This window comes from Danio rerio, chromosome 7, assembly GCF_052040795.2.
Source record: "Danio rerio strain M-AB ecotype USA chromosome 7, GRCz13ab, whole genome shotgun sequence".
In the NCBI taxonomy this organism is placed as follows: domain Eukaryota; kingdom Metazoa; phylum Chordata; class Actinopteri; order Cypriniformes; family Danionidae; genus Danio; species Danio rerio.
This window is the reverse complement of record NC_141027.1, coordinates 58,144,938-58,172,737: the sequence shown is the minus strand read 5'-3', so window position 1 is coordinate 58,172,737 and position 27,800 is coordinate 58,144,938. Positions and strand designations below refer to the sequence as shown.

The 27,800-nt window shown below is 36.9% G+C and overlaps 2 protein-coding genes across 19 annotated transcripts in view; one reads left to right on the top strand and one right to left on the bottom strand.

The window, feature by feature from the left end:
- LOC147843209 (uncharacterized) overlaps positions 1–27,800 on the top strand; it is a 527,423-nt gene that overhangs the window by 27,881 nt on the left and 471,742 nt on the right. The window lies entirely within an intron of this gene.
- The window catches only part of camk2d1 (calcium/calmodulin-dependent protein kinase (CaM kinase) II delta 1), a 157,534-nt gene continuing 136,679 nt past the window's right edge, over positions 6,946–27,800 (bottom strand). For 6 of the 18 annotated variants that reach the window (XM_087259144.1, XM_087259146.1, XM_087259136.1 and 3 more), the window contains 7 exons: positions 24,957–25,001; positions 23,377–23,425; positions 20,435–20,734; positions 13,004–13,079; positions 12,809–12,903; positions 10,402–10,635; positions 6,946–8,570 (listed from right to left, as the gene is read on the bottom strand). In XM_087259144.1, the coding sequence (XP_087115270.1) occupies positions 10,403–10,635; positions 12,809–12,903; positions 13,004–13,079; positions 20,435–20,734; positions 23,377–23,425; positions 24,957–25,001 (798 nt within the window). In that variant the 3' untranslated portion in view covers positions 6,946–8,570; position 10,402. 18 annotated transcript variants of the gene reach the window in all.

Sequence of the window (27,800 nt, the reverse complement as noted above, 5' to 3'; positions counted from 1 at the left end):
CATCGGCTGCACGGTTGAGCTTGCCTGAATATGAATGGCGTGCAGCGATTTCAGCCGCGGATGACTCCAGAGGAGCAGACGGCGGGCGAGCTGAGACATGCGGCGAGAGCGCATACCCCCTATACGGCTGATATACGCCACCGCCGCCGTACTGTCCGTCCTGACCAGCACGTGTTGCCGCTCCAACACCGGAAAAAAACGGTGGAGAGCGGGGAACACTGCCAACAGCTCCAGGCGATATGCCAATGCAACTGGGTACCTTTCCACAGGTCCGCAGCCGCATGCCCGCAACGCACAGCCCCCCAGCCCGTGTTGGAAGCGTCTGCTGAAACGACAACAAGACTGGACGCCTGTTCTAGAGACACCCAGGCCTGTAGGAACGAGGGGTCGCTCCAAGGGCTGAGGGCGCGGCGACACAGCGCAGTAACAGAGACTCGGTGTGCGCGCGCGTGCCATGCGCGTCTGGGGACTCGATCGTGAAGCCAGTGCTGAAGTGGTCTCATATAGAATAATCCGAGCGGCATGAAGCGGCTGCGGATGCCATATGCCCCAGGAGCCTCTGAAATTGTTTCAGTGGGACCACTATTTTACTGTCGAGCTCTCTCAGACAGTACAGCATCAGCTGAGCGCGCTCTCCGGAGAGGCGCGCTGCCATGGTGACCGAGTCCAGCTCCAGCCCGAGAGAAGAGATCCTCTGCACGGGGGCGAGTTTGCTCTTTTCTCGGTTGACCTGAAACCCCCACAGGTGGAAGTGCCAGAGCACTTTGTCTCTGTGCATAATCAACTCTGTGCATAATCAAAAGAGAGGGCAATTCAGCCAGTCGTAAAGAAATTGAGTATGCAGATGCCCGCGAGCCGAAGGGGCGCTGAGGCACCCTCCGCGAGCTTGGTGAGGACCCGCGGAGACAGAGAGAGCCCGAAGGGGAGGGCTTTGTATTGCCAAGCTCGACCTTCAAACGCAAACCGCAGAAACTGTCGGTGGCGAGGAAGAGTGGAGACATGGAAATACGCGTCCATCAGGTCTAATGCTGCAGACCAACCCAGAGGACGAACGCACCGGAGGATGCGCTTCTGCGTGAGCATTCTGAACGGCAGCTTGTGCAGGCAGCGGTTCAAAACGCGCAGATCTAGGATTGGCCGTGACCCACCGCTCTTTTTGGGCACGATGAAGCGTGGGCTGTAAAACCCGCTCTCCATCTCGGCTGGAGGGAGCGGCTCGATTGCATCCTTCGCCAGGAGGACAGCAATCTCCTCTCGCAAGACAGGGGCGGACAGGGGGCTGACCCTGGTGAATACACACCCGTGACTTGGGGGGCCGTTTCGCGAACTGAATCGCATAGCCGAGTCTGATTGTGCGTATGAGCCACCGCGAAGAGCTGGCCCGCGCTAACCAGGCAGGCAGAGCTCTCGCTAATGGACTCATCGCTACAATCGCTGACGTACCAGCAGCGGGGCAGCGCGGAGTGGGTGTGCTGATCCGGGAAGCTCGCGGGTCCCACGGAAAAGCTGGAGGTGAGATATTTGCTCTCACTCCAAACCCGAGCTCCGGAGGGGAGGCTCGAGGGGTGGGAGAAAGGAGACCGTCCTCCCAGCGCTCGTGAGCCACTGGCGAAACGCACCGAATCTGCAAGCTAGAAAGCATAGCGTCCCAGACTGGCAGATTTCGGGCTGTCACATCTGGGGAAGTGAAAAGTGCCCTTTCATAATGTTTTCATGGCAGTAAAAAGTGCCGTTGGAAATGGGGCCCCGCCCTCCAGCGGGGAAAGAGCAAGTTCCCTCTTCTCCAGATGGCCTGTCCCAGGGGCGCTTCGCGGTCCGTTGCCGGACTTAGCGGCGTTCTGGGCAGGGGGGCTGCCTGCTTCCGAGGTGCCCGACGCGCTCGCTTCGCCTTAGGCGTGTGCGGGGGCGGAGCAGCTCTCGTAGGCGGGCGCCTTCGGCGAGGAGCAGGTATGAATGGCACGGCGGGCGGAGCGGGCTACGGACCGCCGATAAGACATCACCCACCAACTGCTCTCTCACCGCCTTGAATTCCTGGGTGAATTCACAGACAGTGTCGCCGAACCTGGCTGGGGATATGGGGAAGTCAAGAAAGCGGACTTTGTCGACTTTGCGCATATCAGCCAGGGGTGGCGCTCCTGGACCACTAATGTGGACATCGTCCTCCCCAACGCACACGCAGCGGACTCAGTAGTCCGAAGAGCTAAGTCGGCGGCGGTGCGAAGCTCGTAAGCCTGGGTTGGACCCACCCTCGTGCAGCTCGGCCAGCGCCTGCGCTTGGTAGCGCTGGTAGGTGGCTATCGCATGCAAGGCGGAAGCAGCCTGGCCCGCAGCTATGTAAGCTCTAGCTCCGAGGGAGGTAGATAACTTACAGGCTTTGGATGGGAGACGAGGCGGACCCCGCCAAGAAGAGGCGCCGCGCGGATTTACCGCCATCGCGCACTCAACCTGAGGAATCGCCACATACCCCCTGGCTGTTTCACCGTCAAGAGTGGTTAGGGTGGAGGAACACGCAGCACGAGCAGAAAAAAGTGCTTTACAAGACCGCGTGAGCCTACTGTGCACCTCCGGGAAGAAGGGAACGCCCCTCTAGTCGGTCCGGCCGCGGAGCTGGGGGATAAACCATCTCCAACCCACGGCCGAAGCAGCCCGGGAAAGCACGGCTAACATGTCCGTTTCAGGATCCGTAGTGACAGCGCTCACCAGCCCGAAGGGGGCGAGCGGGTCTGGATCATCATCGGACAATGAAAGCCCACCCTCCGATGCCGCGGTGGACATCTGGTCTCCGGTGTCATCGGGCGTAAGGGCTACCATCTGTTAGACGGATCGCTTCACCCGCCCGAAGCTTGGATGGAGCGCTTAGAGGAGCGGGAGGTCCGCGGGCCCGTGGGCGACGGATTATCTCTCGCTGAAACCCTCAGATCTGCCCGAGTGCCCGCTGCAGAGCAGGGGACAACTGGGGTGGTTCGCCTTTTTGCAAAGGCTAACCGCGATCTTGCGCAACAGTCATGGCATCGCAATGACGACATGAACTGCCCGCGAGCAGCGCATTAACATGCTGGACCCCCAGACATGTAACACAGTGCACGCGCCCATCATCCGAGGACAGGAAACCACCGCATCCAGAAACGCACAGTCGGAGCGCCGTCCTGATAAGGACGTGCTGCACGACTGTGTTGCTCTTTCTGTGAAGTTTGCAACTTTATACGCACCGCTCTGGAGGACCGGACCCAAAGAACGCCAGGCAAGGGAGAAACCCAGCTCGACCGTCTGCCACTGCGTGTACACACTCTGGACCGGGAGAATGCTCTCGTTCGCTCAGAATCGCTGGTCACAGCAGGAGGAACCCTCATCGACTCGATCAGAAAGTCTCTGAAGCGAAAAGGATAGCGTCTGCTGCGCCAGGTGAGCTTATATACTCAGTTGATTGCTTATGCCGCTCACCTGCGCAGGCTTGCGCTGCCAATTCATTCTTAATTGGCCCGTTCAATACTCTTTCAGACGAGTAGCTTCTGAACCGAACCTCCCAATGCGTGGATTTTACAATCAAATCCACTTATAGTGCTGAAGTTCCCCCCGAAGGGGAACGACACGTTACTGTACAGCATTACATTATATGTGTATACACACATATCTGTGTGTTCTCATTCATCATATTCGTTTACTTGCCGACCGACTGTTGGCATTGTGGATTGAGTGCTCTTGCCACTAACGGAGGGACCCAGCACAGTGAGCGCACCAGGCACGTGCACACATAGGGCTCAACCTGTGCAGTGCACATGCCCTTTTTAATCTTGGATAGAAAGTGCCCTTCCAAAATTATAAAAAGTGCCCCGTGACAACCCCCCCTCCCCTCCCCTTCCCCCTCCTGCCCTTCAGTAGGCGCACGACAACACCGCTCTTGAGTAAGCACCTTGCATCATTATTTTATGCAACAGCCCTACAATAAAAAGGGAAACATAAGGGTGATCATAAGCAAAAGACCCAACAAGGCTATATGTTTTCTTTCCCTTATTTGTTTAAAACTAGTGTCCGCTTCTACTTTCACTTGGCCTCGTAGCCCCAGCTGGCCCTCTTTTGGCCTTAGTGACTTACTATATTTCTATAGTACACAAATATATTTACATTAATTCATCCTACAGTAATTTTATGATTTTAAAAGGTGTAGTACATTAGCATAGGCCAGTCTGACTTGCTACAGGTCAGATTTTATCCATATTTTCACTCGTATTTGTACAGTACAAAAATATATTTGAAAAGTATTTACATTAATTCATCCTACTGTAATTTTATAATTTTAAAGGGTGTAGTACATTCACAGAGGCCTCAGTGACTTACTACACGTGATATTTTACCAATTTTTTCATTCATTTCTACAGTACACAAATATATTTGAGAAAAAATGTACAATAATTCGTTCTACTGTCCTTTTATGATTTTAAAGGGTGTAGCACATTCACAGAGGCCAGACTGACTTACTACAGGTGGTATTTTACCCAAATAATGTATTTAACTCATATTTCTACAGTACACAAATATATTTGAAAAATATTTACAGTAAATCACCCTACTGTAATTTTGTGACTTTAAAGGGTATAGTACATTCACATAGGGCTCAATGACTAACTACAGGTGAGATTTTACCCATGTTCACTCTCATATTTCTACAGTACACAAATTTATTTAAACTTTTTTTACAGTAATTCATAGTACTGTCATTTTATAATTTTAAAGGGTGTAGCACATTCACAGAGGTCAGACTGACTTACTACAGGTGGTATTTTACCCATATTTTCACTTATATTTGTACAGTATGGTGAGATTTTACCCATGTTTACTCGCATATTTCTACAGTACACAAATTCCTTTGAAATTTTTTTACAGCAATTCATCCTACTGTAATTTTATGATTTTAAAGGTTCTAGTACATTAGCCTCGGCCAGTCTGACATACTACAGGTAAGATTTTACCAATATTTTTACTCATATTTGTACAGTACACAAATTTATTTGAAAAGTATTTACAGCAATTCATCCTACAGTAATTTTATGATTTTAAAGGGTCTAGTACATTAGCCTCGGCCAGTCTGACATACTAAAGGTGAGATTTTACCAATATTTTCACTCATATTTGTACAGTACACAAATTTGAATTTTGAAAAATATTTACAGTAATTCACCCTACAGTAATTTTATGGTTTTAAATGGTGTTGTACATTCAAAGAGGCCAGACTGACTTAATACAGGTGGGATTTTACCCATATTTACACATATTTATACAGTACACAAATATATATGAAAAATATTTACATTAAATCACCCTACTGTGATTTTATTATTTTAAAGGGTGTAGTACATTCACAGAGGCCAGTTTACAGGTGAGATTTTACCCATATTTTTACTCATATTTCTACAGTACACAAATTTATTTGAAAAATATTTACAGTAATTCACCCTACTGTATTTTATTATTTTAAAGGGTGTAGTACATTCACAGAGGCCTCAGTGACTTACTACAGGTGAGATCTTACCCATATTTGTCCTCATATTTTTGCAGTACACAATAATTTTTAAAAAATTTTGCCTTTAAAAAAAGCCTGCTATGATTGATTTCATTCTGAAGTGGCCTAACTGCAAGAAACTAACGGTATTATTACTGTAAGGCTTGAAACTTACGCTGCTATTCTGAACCAATAGTCGGAATCAGAAAGCAGTTGAAGGATAGCGTGTTTAAATCCATTATTTATCTGACTCCATTGTAATTAATCTGACTCCATTAAAGTTGTTAACATCATTGATAAAGAGAAAGAATCTCTACGTCTTAAAGCAGGCAAAGTTGTTTATTAAGTTACATGTTTAAATATACAGACATTAGAATGACACAAACTAACATACTGTATAAAGAAATTAGCTGTAACATATGCACTGCTGAGCAACAAAGACAGTGAAACTGCCTTTGTTAGAATATGAGGCTACGCACCAGTGTGCGGGAGATGCAGAGTAAAAGCCATTCTCCCAGATCAACAGTTACCTTTCTTTCTTATACCCTGAGCAAAGCATTGTCAAACATGAGTGAAAACCAACCCCCAAAACCAGCTGAACGTGAGAGCAAAGTTGAAGAGATGAAGTGGGGGAGAAGAACATTAACATACTCTCCTCAGGCCATGACCCAACAATAGTTAATATAGTGTAGATTGAAATACAATTAATCAATGTCTCTGTTGATTTCATTACTACAACACTGAAGTCATAAACTGTCAAATGACACCAAACATGACAAAGTTATCTGAAGGAAGAACACAAGCTGATGAATTGTGTATGGTGAAGAGCAAATGGTTACTGTAAGCAAATGGCATAGATGTGTATCGGAGCTGTGAGGAACTCTGCCTCACCAGGAGGACCCATCCCATGCTTGGAATGTCTCAGTAGTCTTTCATTAGCATAGAAGGAAAAGTATATAATATTTTCTCAGCTTACAATTACATATATATTAAAACTTGTTGATAATAATCATAAATAATGAACAAAATTGATTTTTATGGACTGTTAGGTTTGACTTATTGACTTATAACAAAGCAATTTGCACATATCAAGCTGATTTGTGGTTGACATGCAATTGAGAAATTATTACTAAACAGTAAAATGCAAAACAGGGTTAAATGCCAAAATTAATTAATTCATTTTCCTTCGACCTAGTCTCTTATTTATGAAGGGGTCACCACAATGGAGTGAACAGCCTTAATCACAAAATAAAAACTTGATAAAAAAATGTTTTACAGTGTTTTACACTTTCGTTAACCAACATCCAACATACCGTAATTAATTATGTGTTAGTTCCTATTACTAATAGTACACTACAGTCATGAGACTATAACAAAGGTTAACTAACCTTTTCTCATTGACATCTGAATTGCTGACAAACATTAAATCCAAATAATTTCAACACAAGTTGCAAATCTCACACATTTTATTATCAGATGTTGCGTTTAGAAATCAACCAAGTCCTCTGGGAATATAAGCTATAATGATATATAGTGGTACAGTATGACAGTGAGTATATACAGTGCTCAGCATAATTTAGTACACCTCATTTTGAAAACGAATACTTGTATCCATTTCTCAGTTAATATAGGCAATGCATTTTGCTGCATTTAAACAAAACAGATTTATCAAACACATATATTTATTGCAATACTATTTTAGTCAAAGAACATATTTAGAAATTGAAAGATAATAAAATTAAATTCAAGCTAAATATTGCAAAAACAAATTACAAACTACAAAATTTCAACTAAACATAATTTTTTTTTGCATCTTTTCATTTTTCCTCTAAAAATGTGTATTTTGTATTTTTCTATGACATAAATGTGGGTGTACTAGTTTTTGGCGCATTATCATAAGTTATTTTGTTTGAAAAGCTCCAGATTTGGCTTCAGTACTGACTAATCTAGCGTATATGCACAAATATAATATTGTAGAGCTTCCTATTAAAAAGATTTGTGAGGGGTGTACTTATATATGCTGAGCAATGTATGTATGTGTCTTTGTAAATAGAGTTGTACACAGTGGTATGAGGGCACTTGTAGCAAATTATGTGAGCAGAACTTTCAATGTTTTTTCCCAACTTGATTAAAGATGGTAGTGGTCATGTCTGTTTTGAAAGATGAATAAAATTGGAAGTCATGCATTATTCATTAAATCTCAGTTGGAAAATACAACCTGTCAGATTTTCCTCAAGAGAAAAACAACTACTGAGTCATTAGCAGTCACGTTAGAGAATGTAGATAATTAAGATACAACAGCAAAATAAAATGTCAGAGAATTCATTACAAAGGCAGGAAAACATGTCTAATCATTTGTGTGTATCTATTTTTTAAAGAATGAGCATTTCAAAAGAACAGTGCAGGCTGTTAACAATCTTTTTTCCTTTTGTTCATGTCTGTATGACAATTCACGAGCAAGAAAAAAAATCTAAATAAAAGTCTGACCCTTTTTCCAATTTTGATGGATTAAATGTTACAATGCTTTCTAAGTGCGCTAACAATAAACTATTAATACTCCAAAGTGTAAAGCAGAGATAGCACTTCACATAATTTCACAAAATGTACATCACTGAAAACCAAGCAAGCTCATATTTAAGATTTTAGGAAAGCAAATTATCTACCGTACCTGCTATTTTTGGGATCTGTCATTAACAACTAAATCAAATAAAATCATTAAAAGAGAAAAAACATGAATGATTCATTTCTGATATACAGTACCTTCTCCCAAACACCACAGATTACTAACACACGGCTCCATATATATTGTGTTATACAAAAATGTACCCTTTAAAAAAGATTAAAGTACTAAGAAAGAACATGCTTTTCACATAAATGAGTATATAGTGTAAACAGCATGCTCAATACATGTTAATGTACTGGCATACAAAGATATCATATCCTGGTCTGAAATGATTCTCCAGCTCTCTATTTTCTAGAAGTCCAGCGGTGAATGTAAACAAGACTCAGAAGAGCAAACTATGAGTTGGACAGACACTTGTTGAAGCTCAGCTGACAGAAGAGGCCGTGTTAACTGAAACAGAAAAGACATCACAAATTTATTTACATTTTTAGACATTAATCAAGTTGGAAATCTTTCATTTTTAAGGGTTTAATTTGCAGAAATACAGGAATTTTGACTGTTTTTATGTCATTTGCTGCAAAACTTATAAGAATCAAACAATTACCATGTGCATCTTTATGAACTTTATGAACTAAGCGTGTTATGGTATTAAATAATAAAATAAAAAATGTCCTACATGACAATAAACAGTTAGTAAACACAAGTACAACTTATTGAACATCATTTATTTTCATCACCAATTATCATATAAGAGTTTCTCAAGCAGTTTGTGATGCATTTTGGAAACTGGAGATGCGCACTCTCACCAGTCCTTACTCCTTATTTGCGTCTAATACCCCAGTTTGTCACGGCGGCATGATTAAAATATTCATGAGTTAAAGTGAAACTGTCGAACTGCAGTTAAAGTCAGGCATTCTGCTTATTTGATTCAGAAGGGCACCTTTTTCTCAGACAGCTCACCGGTCAGGTATACATCTACGCTAAAACATCAAGGTGTAAGTCATCATAGCTTGCATATAATAGACCCAACTCTCAAACAAACTTTGAGAATAGATTAACAGTGATATTTTTTTATCGCGTAATAAGAGTCTCGCGTTATTGAAGCACGTTAACGCCAATAACAGCAAAATGCAAAGTAATTTTATTAAACTGTACAGTGATGAAAACTGTTGTTTAAAGCTTGTTTCAAAGTCAGTTCAATGATAAATATGTCTGGTGATGTATTAATTCAGTACTGTACACATTATTGTAGTTGAGATAATAAAAATACCTAGTAAAGGATCCTAAAAAGATGAATGCTTTCTTGCATTAAAAAAATAAATAAAATTGACCACCAACACAAAAATCTAATATAGTTTAGTATGAATATAATGTTGGCCTAAACAAATGTGAAATTAAACATGTTTTTCAGGTATTTTCTAGACTCACTTTAAAAAATGCTTTTCTTACTTAGAGCTTATGTCTAATTTCTATTCCAAATTTCTAAAAATCTTAAAATATTACGGTGCGTTTGCACATAGTGACGTTTTATAGATAAATTTCAGGAGGAGCATGCGCACATGTTTTAGCAATTCTAACAATTAATTGACAATCATTATATTATCCAATCTTTATTAGACCAAAACCCCATGAATACCAAACTCGTCCTACTTTCATTACACCTCACCTCTTCAACACTATCTACACAGCGGGAGCCTTCTGGGGCCTGGCTAGACACTTCATTTAAACAAATGGAATAACACAAGTTGCGTGTCTTTACCGAGCTCAGAGCTATCACCCTGGAAAGCATGCCTAATATGCTTTATTCTTTAAATATCTGTAAGTGTGAAACCATAAATTTATGTGTGAAATGTGCCTATGGATGTTTTCACAATTAAATCATGATTCGTAGTAAAATGTATTATAAATGTGCAATAAAAATAAACAACAACTTAAAGCACATCTACAAATAATTAGATATGTTTTTTTCAGGGTGAATGAAAAGTAACTAGACACTAAAATGATCAAGATTTTTTTTTTTGCAGTGCTTTTGTTATGGAGTATTACATATGATGCTGTAACATGAATGTGTATTAGTTTACAAATTATACACTATGATAAATTTTTTTTATAGCTAATCTACCCCTCTAAACATAATTTGTTTCAAAAGGAACTCAAACTGTTAGTATTTACTGGACAATGTAGTAAGTACAATATAGGTATGTTCTAAAGTTTAAATAAATGCAGGCAGATTCGCCTGTTTGTGTTTAAATCTATTTACAGCACATGCACAAAGACAGACCTCACTTGGTGGGCACAGTTGGTGAGCCAGATCGGTGGAAGTGGATGTTCTGCCACTTGCCGTCACGACGATGCCAGACACGCGTCTCCTCAGACTGCATGGTGCGAGGCATATTGTTGACATCCATGTACTGGGTGAGTCTTATGTAAGCGATGCACGCGGCGTCTTCTCCAATCAGGTGCACATGAGGGTTCAGCAAGATGGTGTGGATGGGTTTGTGGCCTTTAGACAGAGCTAGAGAAGACAGAAATATATTTTTGTTTTGTTTTTGCATTAACAAAACATTATATTAATGCAATTCACTAACTTAATTAAACGGGCATATTTGTTTTACTTGCAGTGATTATGAAAGGTTAAGAAAAGATTATGAAAATTAGTTCCCAAACTAATGCTGTGACCCAGTTCGCATACTATCCATCCTAAATAGTATTCTAAAATAAATTAGTATGTCCCAAACCTTAATATGTTGAAAAAAAACAGTATGGCAAAGGTTCTTGGATTATTTACTATTTCCGGTCAAAACTTAAAGTATAGAAGTGTTCATACTCTAACCACTAATACACACTGTACATTGCACGTTGGATGTGAAATTAATTAGAACTACTAACGCAGTGAAAAGTGTAAGCAAACTACAAACACAGGGACAGTCTAGACAAACCATGTAGGGAGGTTTAGGTAGTTGTTTGAATCACTGTTATTAAAATATCTAACCAACTGTAACATATTTAAACCACATTTTCCGTGTTATATTTCATCTGCAGCAAAAATGTGAACTTATATTAAGATATGTCTGTACATTAACATCTGAATGCATAATTATCTAAAAACCTGAGGAGATTCCTCTGCATGAAAGACTCGTTAATGGCAGATTATCCTGCTGCAGCTTTTATAATAAAGTAGGTAATCAAATATGAAAGATATGCGAATGTTGTAAGATGATTGACAGAGGATATAACTGAACAACATAGCGATCTGTTAACGAGAAAGTAGTATGTCTCTAAGCTTGCATACTCTTTTGTTAAACACTCAAAAGTATGTACTTTTCCTTCACAAAAAACTACATATATATATAGGGAGTAGTATAAGTATGCGAATTGAGACGCAGCATAAGACTGCACAAGAAAATAAAGTGTGGTATTTGAAAACTACAATGACAAAACAAGATTTTAAAAATGTTTTGAGCATGTCCATACAAGCATTATGCGCAACAAAATAATCCTTTTCATTGGTAAGTTCACAACAAATAGATTTGACAACAATTGCTTTTGATGCATTAATTGAACACCGCAACTTCATTGTGAAAATTATTTTCAGTAGTATTAAACGTGGACTATTGGAGTATGTTTGCAAGAATATACTATTTCAGACTCTACTTATTTTATTTAATGTTACTTGCCATTTATTAGTAAGTATTTGCAAAAGTAACAAGCCGATTCTGAGTGCATTTTTATATCTTTTTCTGCAAGTTTTATATGAACACAGTAAATTGTTATTTTAATGAATAAATAATTTAATCAACCCAGGCTCATTCTGAATTTTTTTTACCTCTATATACATTTCTGGAGACCACCAAATATGTCCAAGGAGGTATGTTTTTTTTACGATTTTTGTTTTCGCGAATCCCCCAGGGCTGCTGTGTATACTTTTTGAGATCTCAAATTTCTCTTGCCGCTGTCGACGGACTGTTTTAATGACTGACCGATTGACTGACCTAAATTTCTCCTTCCCTAAATCCAACAAGTGTTTTCAAAAGCACCGATTGATACACCCACACACTTCTCTAAACCCAACCGACAATTTAAAAAAGCTGTCCAGAAAATGAAAAACCCTTGCCAAATATTTACCACATTATCAGCTCTGACCAGATTCTTACCCTGTTATTTACATGTTTATTTTATTTTGTGGCTTCTGTTTTTGTTGAACCCGCTTTCTGGAACCATTCCTCACCAGACTTGAACCCCTTTGTCGCAGTCAACTCCTCTCTGCGCCTCAAGTCCACCAACGTACATGGTGAGCTAACTGGATAAACTGGTAACAGAGGAAAAGCGGTCCATATGGAGGTAAGCGGTCAGCGAGTAAGCGCAAAAAGGAACGGCATCATAGCTACATTGATTTTAAAAATTAAATGCAGCCTTACATACTTCTGGCTACATAATTTGCGATGTCCAGAAATGTATATAGGGCTACGTTTTCAGAATGAGCCTGTGTTGACTTTAATGGTTTAAGAAGACATGGTTCACAAGTCATATGGGCTAGAAATTATTTCTTTAACTTTGATAAAAAAGGCCAACATTTGAACATCTGCTTGTGTGTTCCATGGAGTCAATAAATAATGGTGTAAATGTTGACATATTTTCACTTAGCTTAAAACTCTGTCATTTCTTTATGACACAACATGATGTCTTACAGTTTTCAAAGTAGAACCTATGGAAATCTGTCCCTTCCACAAGGTTTCCCAAAGCTTCAGGCTCAAAAGACGTCAGTCCAGGGTCACAAATTTTCCTGTGGAGCACAATATACATGTAAAAATATATTTAAAAGCAGACATGACTAGACAACCTAAACAAATTAAGCCAAAAGAATGAAAAATAAATTAACTCACGTGTATGCTTCAAATTCTCCATTGTTAATGGCTTCAATCAGCAGCTCTGTGACTTTAATGATTTCCTGTTTCCGTGCTGAAACACATGGAAAAGGGGAAAAATGATTTTTAAAACTATTAACAGTGTAGTAAGAATTCTGCAGCAGAGCAACAGTACAAGTAAGAGAGATTAGAGACAAGTAAAAGAAGAGAAGAGTAGAACTAGAAAGAAAGAGATAAAGAGAGAGAAATTACTACATAAGACATTACATTTTATCTGACATAAACCATGGCCACTTTTTTTCTTAACGCTGCTTGTGTTATTTCAGAAGCTTAGAATATAGGATAAATGCTGTGGTTATTAAAATGAATGAAGCTGGATGTTTTTAAAAACGTGCTTTTCTAAATAAATATATCCGACATCAAACCAGTCTAATACACAATCACTGTCACCTATTTCCCACCGTATAAATAAAATTCATCCAGAGACTTGTGTCCAAAAATAAAATGATTTTTAAATGTAGTTCAAAGAATTATATAAAAAGTGTGGGTAATTGTGTTTCTCAGCATGTAGTGCGAATCAGAGTAACAATAAGATGCTTCTTTACAGTGTGCAATGATCTGAAAAATAATACACTACTAAATAATACAATGGTTCTATATTTAATTCTATAATCAAATGAAAAACATACTACATGTTAGTTTGAATTTACAACATTACTTTCAATCTAACGTCCTTTAAGCTTGAAAACAGCCTTTTTATTTTGTTTTAGACTAGAGTAGCTAGTCTGTTGAGGAGCTGCTTGGGGAAAAAGAGCATTCTGATGATGACATGTGCGATACTACAACAGCTTTCAAAAAAACTTTAAAAACAACTGTGGAGAATGAACAACTTCACAATGTGCTGCATATGTGCACCATCACAGAATCTCAAGCTTAAAAGTCATGATTTTTCCTACAGCTTCTACAGAGCAAGCAAGTGGATCACTGAGCTATTTCTCTAGCTTTTACCTGATCTCTGATCAGTTTTAAGAGTTTGTAGACATGTATCAAATTAAAATGAATAATAATAGTTAATAAAAGTTAATAGTTAATAAGAGTAAATAATGTCCTGTTTAGCAGAGACGACCACGGAAGAATGCAAATTATTAATAATATTTCAATACATTGGATGATTGCATTTGATGGATTAATCTTTCAATTAGACATTTAAAATTTGTTTGTAAAAAACTGTTTATACAAAAATTTACAAACAAAATTTGTACAGTATATGTGTGTGTGTGTGTGTGTACAATGCTCATGCAGCATATTTATGTACACTACTCACAAATCTCTCTTTTAAATAAATATTTTTAATAGGAAGCGCTACAATATTATATTTGTGCATATGCATTAGTCAGAACTGAAGCCAAATCTGGAGCTTATCTAACAAAATACCTTACGATAATACACCAAAACCTAGTACAGCCAAATGTATGTTATAGAAAAATACTAAACTGTACCGCATGTCTTTGGAGGAAACCGAGGCACCCCGAGGAAACCCACACGAACGCAGGGAGAACATGCAAACTCCACACAGAAACACCAACTGAGCAGAGGCTCGAACCAGCGACCTTCTTGCTGTGAGGCGACAGCACTACCTACTGCGCCACTGCTTTGCCCATATATATATATATATATATATATATATATATATATATATATATATAGATTATACAATATTTTGTTTTCATTTAATTGTATTATCTTTTAATTTCGAAATATGTTTGATGACTAAAATGTTATTTTAATAAACATATCTGTTTAACAAATTTGTTTTGATTAAATGCACCAAAATACATTGCCTATATTCACTGAGAAATGGATACAAATATTCATAATTTTTTGTGTGTGTGTAGTATAGCATAGTATACCATATGTATATATATATATATAAAAAAAAAAATATATATATATATATATATATATATATATATATATATATATATATATATATATATATATATATATATATATATATATATATATATATTAAGGGTTACATAACTGAAGCAAGCACTTTTATATGTTATTTCTTGCATATTTATGGAACGACAATAACTTTCAATGTAATACCATGCATTATTGCATTACACAATGGAAAACTTTGTATTACAATGGCGAATCTGATTTTACCAAGTTAAACATGTTCCTGGATTCACTACACACGTCATCTTTATCCAGAACAAAAAAAAAATATATATAAATCTGTCCACAAAACCCAAAAGATCCAATTTGGGCCAAAAGAACATCCAATGACCCCATTTTAAACCCCTATATCACCTCTGATATTAAACGTGTATGAACTCTATCAGATTGCCATTTTGATAAAAGTGAAACGTTTTTTCAGGAAAAAGTTTATAAGCCTTTTAGTTTATAAACTGTGCATGTTACTTCTCTCAGTTTCTTTTTCACAACTTTAAAAGGTCCAAAACACAGCTGAACATTTACTCATGGGTTGCCACATCACACAAATCCTATACAGTCAACATCACATCCAATCAGTTTTAAAATATTTCTTTGGCTGCCAGTATGATATCAAAACTCCTATTTGTAAAGCTCACAACAATTTAGCTCCCAGATACTTCATGATTTAGGGCACTTTTAATGCTTCCATATAGGGCCAATAAACAATATTATATCGAATCGCGATACAATTTATGTCAAAAACAATTATAAGCTCTGGACTTTTTACTCGATTTTGATCCAAAAGCCAATCACACAGCAGAAATGTGCAACAATTGGATTCTAAAAGTGTTGAGAGATGTATCGAATTTTTCATTTTTGGCCAAACACAAATGATTTTATGTGCTTTATGAATGTTATCGTTAAAATGTATGTTAATAAAATTAATAACAAGCACCTGCCCTCATTTTTATCAGCTCAAAACCGCATATGCCTACCTCTGAAGTACTTGCTGTTTTGTTTTCAGTCAAGTGCCTGCCATAAATATGTGAACAATATGCAGAATTTGTGAAGATGTGCACCTGCATGAGTGAATCTACACACAAGCAAACTCATCCAAGGCCACATCATCTCACGTGGGATAAACAGGCACCATATGGCATGTTTTCAGCTTTCCCACTGACTGCCAATAAATTGCGATGCTGGCATTTTAGAACAGATTTATGCTTATTAAAGCTGGGAGCTACTCTCTAAGCAATTGTGATTATACTGTACTGTTGCAGACAGTATTACCAGCGAGTAATTATGAATTAGGCTTTTATTCTTATGTTTTAACAACACCATTTGATAGCAAAACATTATTTGTTAACAAGCAAAAATTGAGTATTTAACTCGTAGGTTATAGGAAAGTGTCATCAGTATTGATGTCATTTTCAAGAGTTATTCATTCATTTATTACATTTATATGATGATTTTATGGATTTTAATAGTTTCTGTAGTGCATTTGCTGTGTTAGGATGCTAATATTCCAGTTACATCTTGAATCTGCATGACACATCTCTTTAAAAATTGTGATTTTTGTTTTAGTGGAGTTGCTTTTATTGCCACTAGAGAGCACTAAAGGTCCACGGTAGTCTTAAATGTCTTATTGAACACCAGAACCTCAAGAGACAGTTCAAAATTAAATAAAGCAACAACCCCAGATGTTTGTAGAGATGCCTCAGTGCTTTGGTGACACTGATAAAATGACAGCACCAAATACACTCGCTGGATTGTATCCAACTCCAAGCTCTGAAAACATCATTAGAGTATAGTAAGCTTATTTACAAATATGCTCACCATGTCCAACCAAGCTAGTAAATCCTCATAAATTATATTTCGTCATGGTATGGGTGCTCACTTAAAGCTCCAGAGAACTGGAAGTCAATCATTTTAATTGAGAGCGGGTGATTTGGAAAACAGCTACTGGAATTGCAGATAAAAACTGTACACAGAAGGTAATAATAACATATACACTGAAATTAAATGATTCAAAGATAATTCCTTTTATGTTAAGTGGTTGTAAACTATTTTTTTGTGCTGAATTTAAACAAATTAAGTTGAAACTAAGCATTTTGAGCACAATAGAACCCAATAAATGGACAACTCAAACAAACTTGGTACTGTAAAACCAAATAAGTTAAGGCAACTCAAATTGTTTGAGGAAACTGATTGCAAACCATTTGTGAAAAATACTGTTTTGTGAAAAAATGTATTTAACAATTTTTAACTACCTCATTACCTTCACCACTGAGTTCAAAACTTATTTTAAATGAGTAGAATTAACTTTTAGTAAATTTTGAGTTAAGTACACTCATTTTATTTGATAAATTTGCACAAGCAGGCCATACTATTTTTTTTTTTTACTCAACTGTACTAAATTTTTAGTGTGTAAAACTTGTAGTAAACAAATAGTTTGTGAAAGAAGAAAAGTTGAAAAAGATGTGGCAATGTACAACGTCCCATACTCAAAACTTGGACTATTTAACTTTTCCAAGTGTGCACACACAGGCCCGTAGCCAGGGGGGTTTGGGTGGTTCGCAAGAATATGATGTAAGGGAAGTCAAGGTTTGCTATTGACCTACTGCTGTTAAACAGAAAAAATAAAAATAAAATAAAAAAAGAAGCAAGAAGGTCGCTGGTTCGATCCTTGGCTCAGCTGGCGTTCCTGTGTGGAGTTTGCATGTTTGTTCTCCCTGCATGGGTTTCCTTCGGGTGCTCGTGTTTCCCCCACAGTCCAAAGACATGTGGTACAGGTGAATTGGGTAGGCTAAATAGGCCGTAGTGTGTGTGTGTGTGTGTGTGTGTGTGTGTGTGTGTGTGTGTGTGTGTGTGTGTGAATGTGTGTGTGGATGTTTCCTAGAGATGGGTAGCGGCTGGAAAGGCACCCACTGCGTAAAAATGTGCTGGATAAGTTGACGGTTCATTCCGCTGTGGCGACCCCGGATTAATAAAGGGACTAAGCAAACAAAAAAATGAATAAAGTAGCCTAACTTTTATTAGAAATCTTGGACCTTATTCATGAAAGAAAAAAAATGCCCAATGAAAAGTTCTGAAACACCAAAAGCAACCCCAAATAAAGCTCATTTTAATTAGGCTGTTGTTGATATCTATGAATTTTCACATTTTGTAAGTTAGGCTAAAAAAATTGTGAAGCTCTACATTATTATTATTATTATTATTGTTATTATTATTATTATTATTATTATTATTATTATTATCATGTTTTAATTTGTTTTTAATTCAATTGTTTAATTATTTTTAATTGTGCTGGTCACTTTGTTATTTGTCTAATAAAAAACAACAGGTTCCATTTTTTATAATAATTTATGAATAACCTGTAATAACTTTGCATTTAAAATATGTTATATTATAAAAATATATGTTTTTCATATTTCTTCATTATAATGCTTAAGGAAATATTTTAGGTACATCAAAAACTTAACATCCGACAAGCTAACTGACAGCTAAAAATAGTGCTTAAAATGTCACTAAATGGAGTTTTAAACCTCATAATTAAATAGAAATTAATAGCAAAAAAGTCTTTTTTGAGAAAAAAGAACCCCCCCTTTCACCAGGCTGGCTGCAGGCCGAACACAGTAGTGAACACACATGCATCTTAGTCAATTGTTGGTTTTAAAATATTATTTACAGTTATAAATTTCAAACATGCAGTTAAGACTATTTTAGCTTCACCTCTGACTTTTGTGTGAAAATTAAATTGAATAGATCTATGAGCCAAGTATATTTAGAATATATAATTAAACTACCGGTCAAACCTTTGGGGTCAGTAGGATTTTTAAATATAAAAAAAAGAAACTTGTGAAATGTTATTCTACGATAAAATAACTGATAAAACAGTTTATCATTTAATTTTATCACTTATTCTAGTCATTTTAATGATGAATTTTCAGCCTCATTAGTCTAGTCTTCAGAGTCACATAATCCTTCAGAAATCACTCTAATAATTATTATTATTGTTATTTATATTAGTATTATAATTATTTTTTTATTAATGGTAATAGTAATAAAAGCAATGATTGGAGAAATAATTTCATTTTAAACTACATACAATTCCCAGAGATGGGTTGCGGCTGGAAGGACATCCGCGGTGTAAAATCTTGCTGGACATGTTGGCGGTTCATTCTGCTGTGGCGAACTCGGATTAATAAAGGGACTAAGCCGACAAGTAAATGAATGAATGAATGAATGAACTACATACAATAAGAAAACAATTATTTAACATTTTTATCCATATTTAACAACTAAACATTTTTTTTTTACATCTAATAAATGCTGCCTTGATGAACAGAATCATTTTCTTTAAAAAAATCATGAAAAAAAACTGACCCCAAACATTTTGACCGATGTGTACATACTGAGACTTTTCTGTCAGTGTCAAGTTTACTTTAATGCATTTCTAAATATAATTTTCGGAATATAACTATTTCTAGTCAGCAGTTAAATAGTTTTAGCTTCTGCAGAGCACCATTAAAGTGAGCAAGTGACAGATGACATGCTGGTTTCATTGTTAACTGTTGGGTAGCCCCACCCTCAATGAAGTCTGCTTTAATAAACATAGTGATACCCAGCTGACTTGGTTCCAGAAAGTAGTTTTGCCATTCATTTTCTCATCAGGGACTCCAAAACATTATAATTTTTTTTTAAATTTTGATAAACAGATGGCAATGTCTAAAATTAAGAAATTACTTGGCACAAGCAACAACCGCTGAGCTTGCGAGTGCATATTCAAGAAAAAAAAAAAAAAACTGAGTATATGTAAGAAGTCATTTTTACTCATTTGCAATCATGCAAACTACTGTTCCAGCTACAGTTTAAAAGAACACTCCACTTTTTTCTGGAAATAGGCTCAGTAAAGTGTAGAACTTTTCCATTTTTGAATCCATTTAGCCAATCTGGGTGTAGTGAGCATTTTTAGCTTAGTTTAGCATAATCTTAATGTCTTAGAAAGCCTTAATGTCTTGGAACACTTGTGAAATGTAATAAAAAATTAGTGAAAAATGTAATGAGAATAAAGTCAAGATTTAATGTTGTCATGAAATCAAAATGTAATTTAATATGTATATAGTAGTTCTTGTTATAAATTATGTATCTGTGCACTTAGCAATGCGTGTCTTTTAACAATCCAATCAGATCCTAAAGAATGAAGTCATGCACCACCCTTTTAATCTAATTTCTGGACAGTTTTAAATGAATGCATTTCACAATACCAAAAAAAATGACAATCTTAACTTCTTTTTGTTGACTTTATCCTGTTGTCTAAGATAAAAGTGCTCCCGCTAAATCTAGAGATTGGGTGAATGTATTTAAAATTGGACAAAATCAACCATTTAACAGTTTTTTGACTAGTAAAATGAGCCTATTTTCAAAAAAAAAAAAAAAAAAAGTGGAGCTTTCCTCTAAAGAACACTGTGTGTTGACTTGCTGTCTTCCTCCCCTGTCACTTACACTGAATGTTGATGTGGCTCTGGTTTAGTTGAGACCATTTGGAAGCAGTCTTGGGATTAATAGACTGGCCACAATAGGCTGTTGAGTTGATGTAGAGGAAGGCCAAAAAGGCAAATAGGAAAACTAGCAGGTAGAATGCCAGGAGGGCTTTGAGAATGCGGTTACAGCAGTCTTCTTGAGGCCACATGTTTGGGAGATACCAGCAAGAGGAGACAGAAGAGGCGGCGGAAGAACAAGACTGCTGGGAATGAGACTGTTCACGTGTGAACATTCTATGAGGAGTATAGGACAGACGGTACACTGGCCAAGTGAAGGGTATATATGGGAAGAACATCAAACTCAGAATGGGTGGGTGGGTGGATGAATGAATTATTAAAAACATAGAAAAGCAAGGAAAGGTTTTTAAAAAGAGGAGAAAATGAAAAAAAAATGAGTAGAAATGACATAAAATGTGAATAACAGATTTGCAAATTGTTTGCAAGGCGTTCCCTGAAAACAAAGACATGAATGAAATGAACAGCAAAGGAAAGACAAATGGCACAGAAACATCTCCCTTGTTGTTATCTCTTCAGCAAGTTCATTAACACGTTTTTCAAAAACTGAAAAAAAATCTTCAAGGCTTTGACGTCATGATATGTAAGAAATAACTGCATCATCTTGACACACTTTTTACAGTCCATTTCATACATTTGTTGAAAAATTATTAGTGAATGCAGTACCTTTTTGTTATTTAGAGGGGTATGCGTAGACTAAAACTTTTTAAGACGTTTTAATTAAATTCGATTTAAACATATATTTAAAGGTGCAGTGTGTAAGTTTTTGATTCTTCTAAAGCATAAAAATACAATAATATGTTTGTAGACATTTAAGAAACATGTCAAGTGAACATACTTATCTGAAAAATGCTAAAGTCAAATATTCTGCTTTGAAAATGTGCATTACGTGGTGCATTTGATTAATTTATTCATTCAGAAAAGTTCCCAAAGCTTGAGCTCATGACCGAGATACGACCTCCGGTGGACAGTAGCAGATTCCGAAAAATGAGACGCAGATTCAGAGTTTCAAATGAGGGTATTAATTAACAAATAAGATAAATATTACGAACATAAACATTAGGTGAGCAGGTTACATTGTGATCTATTCAAACTCACATTATTAGCATTTAACACCAAATAAAACACATGAGGTGCACCTGAGGAGATCATTGTCAGTTTTCTGTTGCTCATTGGTGAGAAATAGAAGCCATTTCTAATATACAGTATCACTTTTCGGTGTTTGTAAAGACAAAAACAGCTGGGGTGCAAAAAAAAATGTCATTAAATTTTTGGTAAATTTCTGTTATTCAATCTCTGTTATTTTATAGCAAATTCCTTTCATTTAACGGCTGTTATTTTTCTTTTTTTTCCGTCACCCAAGCTCCACCATAAAACTAAAATTTTTATTTCTTTTTTACAGCGTAGAACACAATTTAACATCTTTGCTTCTTTTAGTCCTCAATGTGGCGACCTACGCTTGCTTTTTTTTTTTTTTTTTTGATCCGGGAATGCAATAACTAGTTCAACCACTGGGTATAAAACTTACATACTGCACCTTTAAGGTGAAATATGACACATACACAGGTATAACATGATTCATTACTCCCTAATACACCATTTTGCACCATTTTGTCATTTGAAGGGATAGTTTACCCAAAAATCAAGCTTCATTTAATGACCACTCATTTGTTCCAAACCTAGTTGACTTTCTTCTGTTAAAGATATTTGGAAGAAAGCTTGAAACCTGTAACCATTCACTTACATCGTGTTTGTTTTGCCTATTTTGAAAGTCAATGGTTACAGGCTTTCAGCTTTCTTCGATATGCCTTCTTTATTGTTTGACAGAATAAAGAAACAAAGTTTTGGAACCACATGAGGGTGAGTAAATTTTCATTTTCTAGTGAATTAATTATTTAAGTGTATGTTCTGATTCACTGGCCTTTTAGAATAACATAATGACTAACAGTAAAAAAGCAGTGTAACACACGATAATCAATGCAGACTGCAATGTCAAGTAGCATACTGTTTTTGTACAGGTAAATAAATGAAAGCAGATGGCACTGGAAGGCTTGCACATTACATTTCCCAATATAGCGGCAATTGCTTTTACATTAAAATAAGATGGAACTTTATTTTATTTTCAGCTTGAATAAATCTGAATAAATAAATATAAATAAATACCAAATAAAAGTATCATTAAACATATATATATATATATATATATATATATATATATATATATATATATATATATATATATATATATATATATATATATAACACACACACAGAATCACAAGAGACCACCTGCATTTGTGTCACACAAACTAATCTACACATTCACACATTGCATTAAAGGGACAAACATTGTTCTATTTTAAAAGCTCCAAAAAATTAGAATAAAAATAAATAAATAAAAATAGGAACTGAAAGTCAGCAAACAGGTGAGAAGAGAGTTTAAAATAAAAACTCTCATCTTAACAGATATTCACCAACTGTGATCACAAGTAAGTCTATGGTGGGTCAAACTAATAAAACAGTGCACATGCAGGAAACAGGTGGTTAGCCATGTTCATTGTGTGTTTAGTAAAGCGAGACACAAAATATCAGTACTAAATAAGCAGAGTAAAAGCCTCAGAGTAAAAGATCAAGAGTCAATAATCACTAATCCAAGAACGTGGTGTACTGGTGAAAATGGCTCTTCATTGTCTGTTATTACAAGCTTGGTTCTTCAGACTATATTTTAGATGAATCCTCAAATGTTCTGATGCAAATTATTTCCTCTAGTATTTACTAATGTGGTGACTATGAATGTGAATATTACTATGAATATGTAAAGCATAAACCGTTTTGACCACAGAGAGCCAACTGATCTTACACTGTACACTGTGTCACATTCAACTGTACCTTTAATGTCCTCGTCTTCAATAGTGGTGTTGGTACTCTCTGATGATTCCTGAAAGAATTCAGTCAACAAATTAGTCAATCAATCATGGCTCACATCATGTTTCGACCCTCTTTCATTAGGTTAAAATTCACCATGTGTTTTATTTTATTTCCTAACCAAGCAAGGAAGAAATAACTCCCACCATATAAAGTGTTATAGACATACAGGAATAAACACAAGCATGTTGCCGACACTTTCTATACATGAGGTCCTAATAGACGTCCAAAAAAATTGTGAAATCTTTGAAAATCTCCAGATATCTCATAAAATATGAGAATGTAAGCTATGAACATCTCACACATTTTCCCTTTAACAGCAAAACCTTCACTAAATATAGTTTTTGTTTTTTTCACACCGAGCATGATGTCAATATCTGTGGTTTCAGCACCCACCACAAAACAACACCGATGCAGTCTCATTTCAGTCAAATCTTGCTTCTCTTGAATTTATCTTGTGGCCAACCCAGACTCATTCTGAAATGTAGCGCTATATACAGATCGCAAAATACATCCCATGTTTTTTTCCTGTTTTTGTTTCCGTAAATCCACCAGAGGCTGCTGTATATGCTTTTTGACATCTTAAAATTACTGTTGCGAGTGCCATTCGCGCCTGCTGTTCTTCACGCCTGCTCCTTTACCACCCTCCTTTCCTTAACCCAACCAATAGTGTTTTCAAAAGCACCAACTAACACAATCTCTCACTTCACTAAACCCAACTTCTTATTTTTTGGCTTCTGTTTTTATATTACCCACTTTCTGGAATCGTTCTTTGCTGGACTCAAACCCCATTGTTGTGGTCAACTCCTATCTGCATCTCAAGTTCACTGAAGTACATGGCGAGCTAACTAGTTAAACTTATAACTGGAAAGCGGAGGTAATCGGTCGGCTGGTAGTGTGAAAAGAAAAGGCGCCGTACCGCACCTCATTTTACTGATCCTCCTCCTCCTCACACACACAACCCAGTAGCTCTTTACTATCTTTTGCAGCTCACCAACACTCCCAAATTATGTCCACTTCCTAACCCCCTTTTTTTTCCTCTTTAATTTTCAGTTTCGTCATCAACAACAGCCCCTCCATGCAGCACACCACAACCCCCCCCCCCCCCCCCCCCCTTGCCACCGCTCTGGGGTGTACTGTTCGAAAAAAAAGCCAAAAAGCCCCATTAACAAGCAATTATACACCTAAGGAGAAGCATGCTGTTGGATCCCATATCATAAAATCCTTTGGGCTAACCCATTATTTCATAAAGTTTTACTATTAAATAGTCAGGCCAAATCAATGTTACTGTATTAGACCTCACTGTATAGAAAAACACATTTTTTCAAAATAATGTCATCCTTTTGTGTATTTTATAAATTATTTTCTTTCTTCATTAATACCAACAGTTAAATGCATCACTACAATTTAATTGCCTGCTAAGCTATAGCTGGACAAACTGATTTGTTTTAGACAGCACACATCAAATGACACTAAATTGAAAAAAATCCCAAATCCCATTTACACCAATACACCACACCATACCCTCAATAAACACTTAATACCTTGTTTCCATCAGTGGGATTGTGGATAACAGTAGTTTGAGGCTCCTGACAGAGTGGTGTGTATGGACAGAAAGGAAGATAAAAAAAGAATAACAAGTGATATACTGTCAGAATAAGTAGTAGTGAGTTGAAGAATTAAAGAACACCAAGTATTGCATGCAGACACACTAGTACTTACTGTCCTGAATGATCTAGTTTTCACCTTCTACAAATATGGTACAAAATGGTACAAACCTTTTAAACAAATGACTTTTTATGTTCTGTTATTTTAGACATTAATGGGCTTTAATTTAATAATCTGAAAAGCATGATGCAGGTGCACTAGAGACATGCCAGAATCCATATTTGATAGTTTAAAGATGCCATAGGATAAAAAAATGTATTTATAAAATAATTGAGTACTTTTAAATAACATACCATTAGCCTCAAACACCATTGTTTCCTTTCTTATAAATCCAGGGGATGTAAATTCCAGTGGAAATCAGGGCAATCTGAACAAAAGACTGACCCAGACATTGCTCACACGTTTATTAGCATCGTTAGTAAAATTTATTCAGCACCAGCTTGAAAAGGTGTAAAGTCAGTTTAATTGGATATTTCAATAGTTTATTGTGTATATTGTTGCAACACAGGCTCATTGTGAATATGTACCCCTGTATATATTTCTGGAGAGCATAAATTATGCAGGGGTACGTACACGTATGGCTGCATTTTGTCTTTCAAAGATTTCTACAGAGGGGTATGACACCGCTGACCACTTTACTCAATGGCTTACCATGTATATCGATGGGCCTGAGACACAGAGCAAAAGTGACCATGCCGACGGAGTTCAGGTCTGCCAAGAACAATTCCAAAAAGTGGGTAAGACAAAAACAAAATTGCAAAATAAACAAATAAGTAACAGGGTGAAATGTGGTAAGGGTTGGAAACGTGGTTAAAATCAGGTGGCTTTTCTTGTTCTGCATTACTTCTGAAAACACTATCGCTTGGGTTTAGGGAACGCTGTGGGGTGGTTGGTTCGTTGGTCGCTTAGTCAGTCAGTCAGTCAGTCAGTCAGTTAGTCAGTCAGTCAGCCAGTCAGACAGTCGACAGCGGGCTCTGGTGTATGCAAAAATAGCAGGCAGAGATCTCAAAAAGCGTACAATACGCCTCTGCTGGGTTTGCGAAAACAAAACATGCAGCAAAACAAAAAACAAAAAAATAAAAATAAACGTAGCTACTGGGACATATTTCATGCTCTCCAGAAATGTATACAGGGGTATGTATCCATAATGAGCCAGGGCTGATATTGTGAATTTTCCTGTACAATTGAAATAAGGTAACAGACATGTTCACAGTTGAACAAGTGTTTGATGCAAGTTTATGCATTACACTGCAAAAAATATGCTTCTTTTTACTTGTATTTATTTTGTCTTGTTTCTAGTCCAAATATCTTTTAAATAAAATTTCTTTACTAGAAAATGCTTTTTAGATATTTGGACAAGAAACAAGACAAAAAAAATCTAAGGAAGAAATATTTTTTTTGCAGTGTATTTTATGAGCTTTGTACTTTGCCTTTTTTTGCAGCCCTTACTGTGTCTTTTCTAGACTGATTTAAATGTCATAAGCCTTCTTAAGATCTGTTTATGTGGAAGTTGATATTAACTCCTGCCTGTGTTTTCATACACGAGAAAATAACTTTAAATACATCTCATTCTCGTTTGTCAAATAGAATTATAACTCAGCCAATATTTAATCAACACATAATTCACACATAATACAGATATCTCACTCATTCCTAACGTTAATCCCCTCCACATCAGTTAAAATGACATAATTTGACATGGTATTTCTCAGTTTGTTCAAATATTTATTTGACAACTTAAGTATAATTATTTTGTACATGTGTATTTCAGAATTTATCATAATGTGGGAGCATCAGAGGTATGAGCTGAATGTGAAAATAATGACAAGAGCTCATTAATATCCATGACCCTTCCAAATAAGGTAAAAACAAAGACCTATCCTTTCCTAGGCCAAATCCTAGGGTTGTAAATAAGCTTGTAAAACTTTTATTTGGCACTTATCTAAGCCACATCCCTTGGATATCAACAATTTAAACAATGTATCAATGCATTCTATGGCACCTTTAACAATGGGAAACATGGTCAATGGTCAGCACCTATTCTGTTAATGTGTCACAGGTGTGTTTTGGGCGTGTTAGTGTGCCACTGCACATACACTACCTGACAAAAGTCTTGCTGCCTATCCAAGTTTTAGGAACAACAAATAATAGCTTGACTTCTAGTTGATCATCTGGTATCAGAAGGGGCTTATATGAAAGACAAAAGCCTCTATGTTACGCTTATTATACTAAAATAAAATAAGATCATGCCTTGATTTTTAATTAATTTAGTACAGTAAGGTCTGACTTTGCTGAGACAAAACTCTTGTCACTTAACAGAAATAATGTAAAGAATACAATATCAAGTCACGGTGCAGAATTAAAAAAATGTTTCGTATGACTCCCATGAGCTTGCAGAATTGCATCCATACATCTCTGCAATGACTCAAATAATTTATTAATAAAGTCATCTGGAATGAAAAAAGAAAGCGTTCTTGCAGGAGTTCATCAAGATACTTTGGATTCATCCCTCCTTCATCTTATTCCAGACATGCTCAATAATGTTCATGTCTGGTGACTGGGCTGGCCAATTTTGGAACATTAACCTTGTTTACTTTCAAAAACTTTGATGTGGTGTCTATGGTATAAGAAGGAGTGCTTTCCTGCTGAAGAATTTGTCCTCTCCTGTGGTTTGAAATGTAATGGGCAGCACAAATGTCTTGATACCTCAGGCTGTTGAT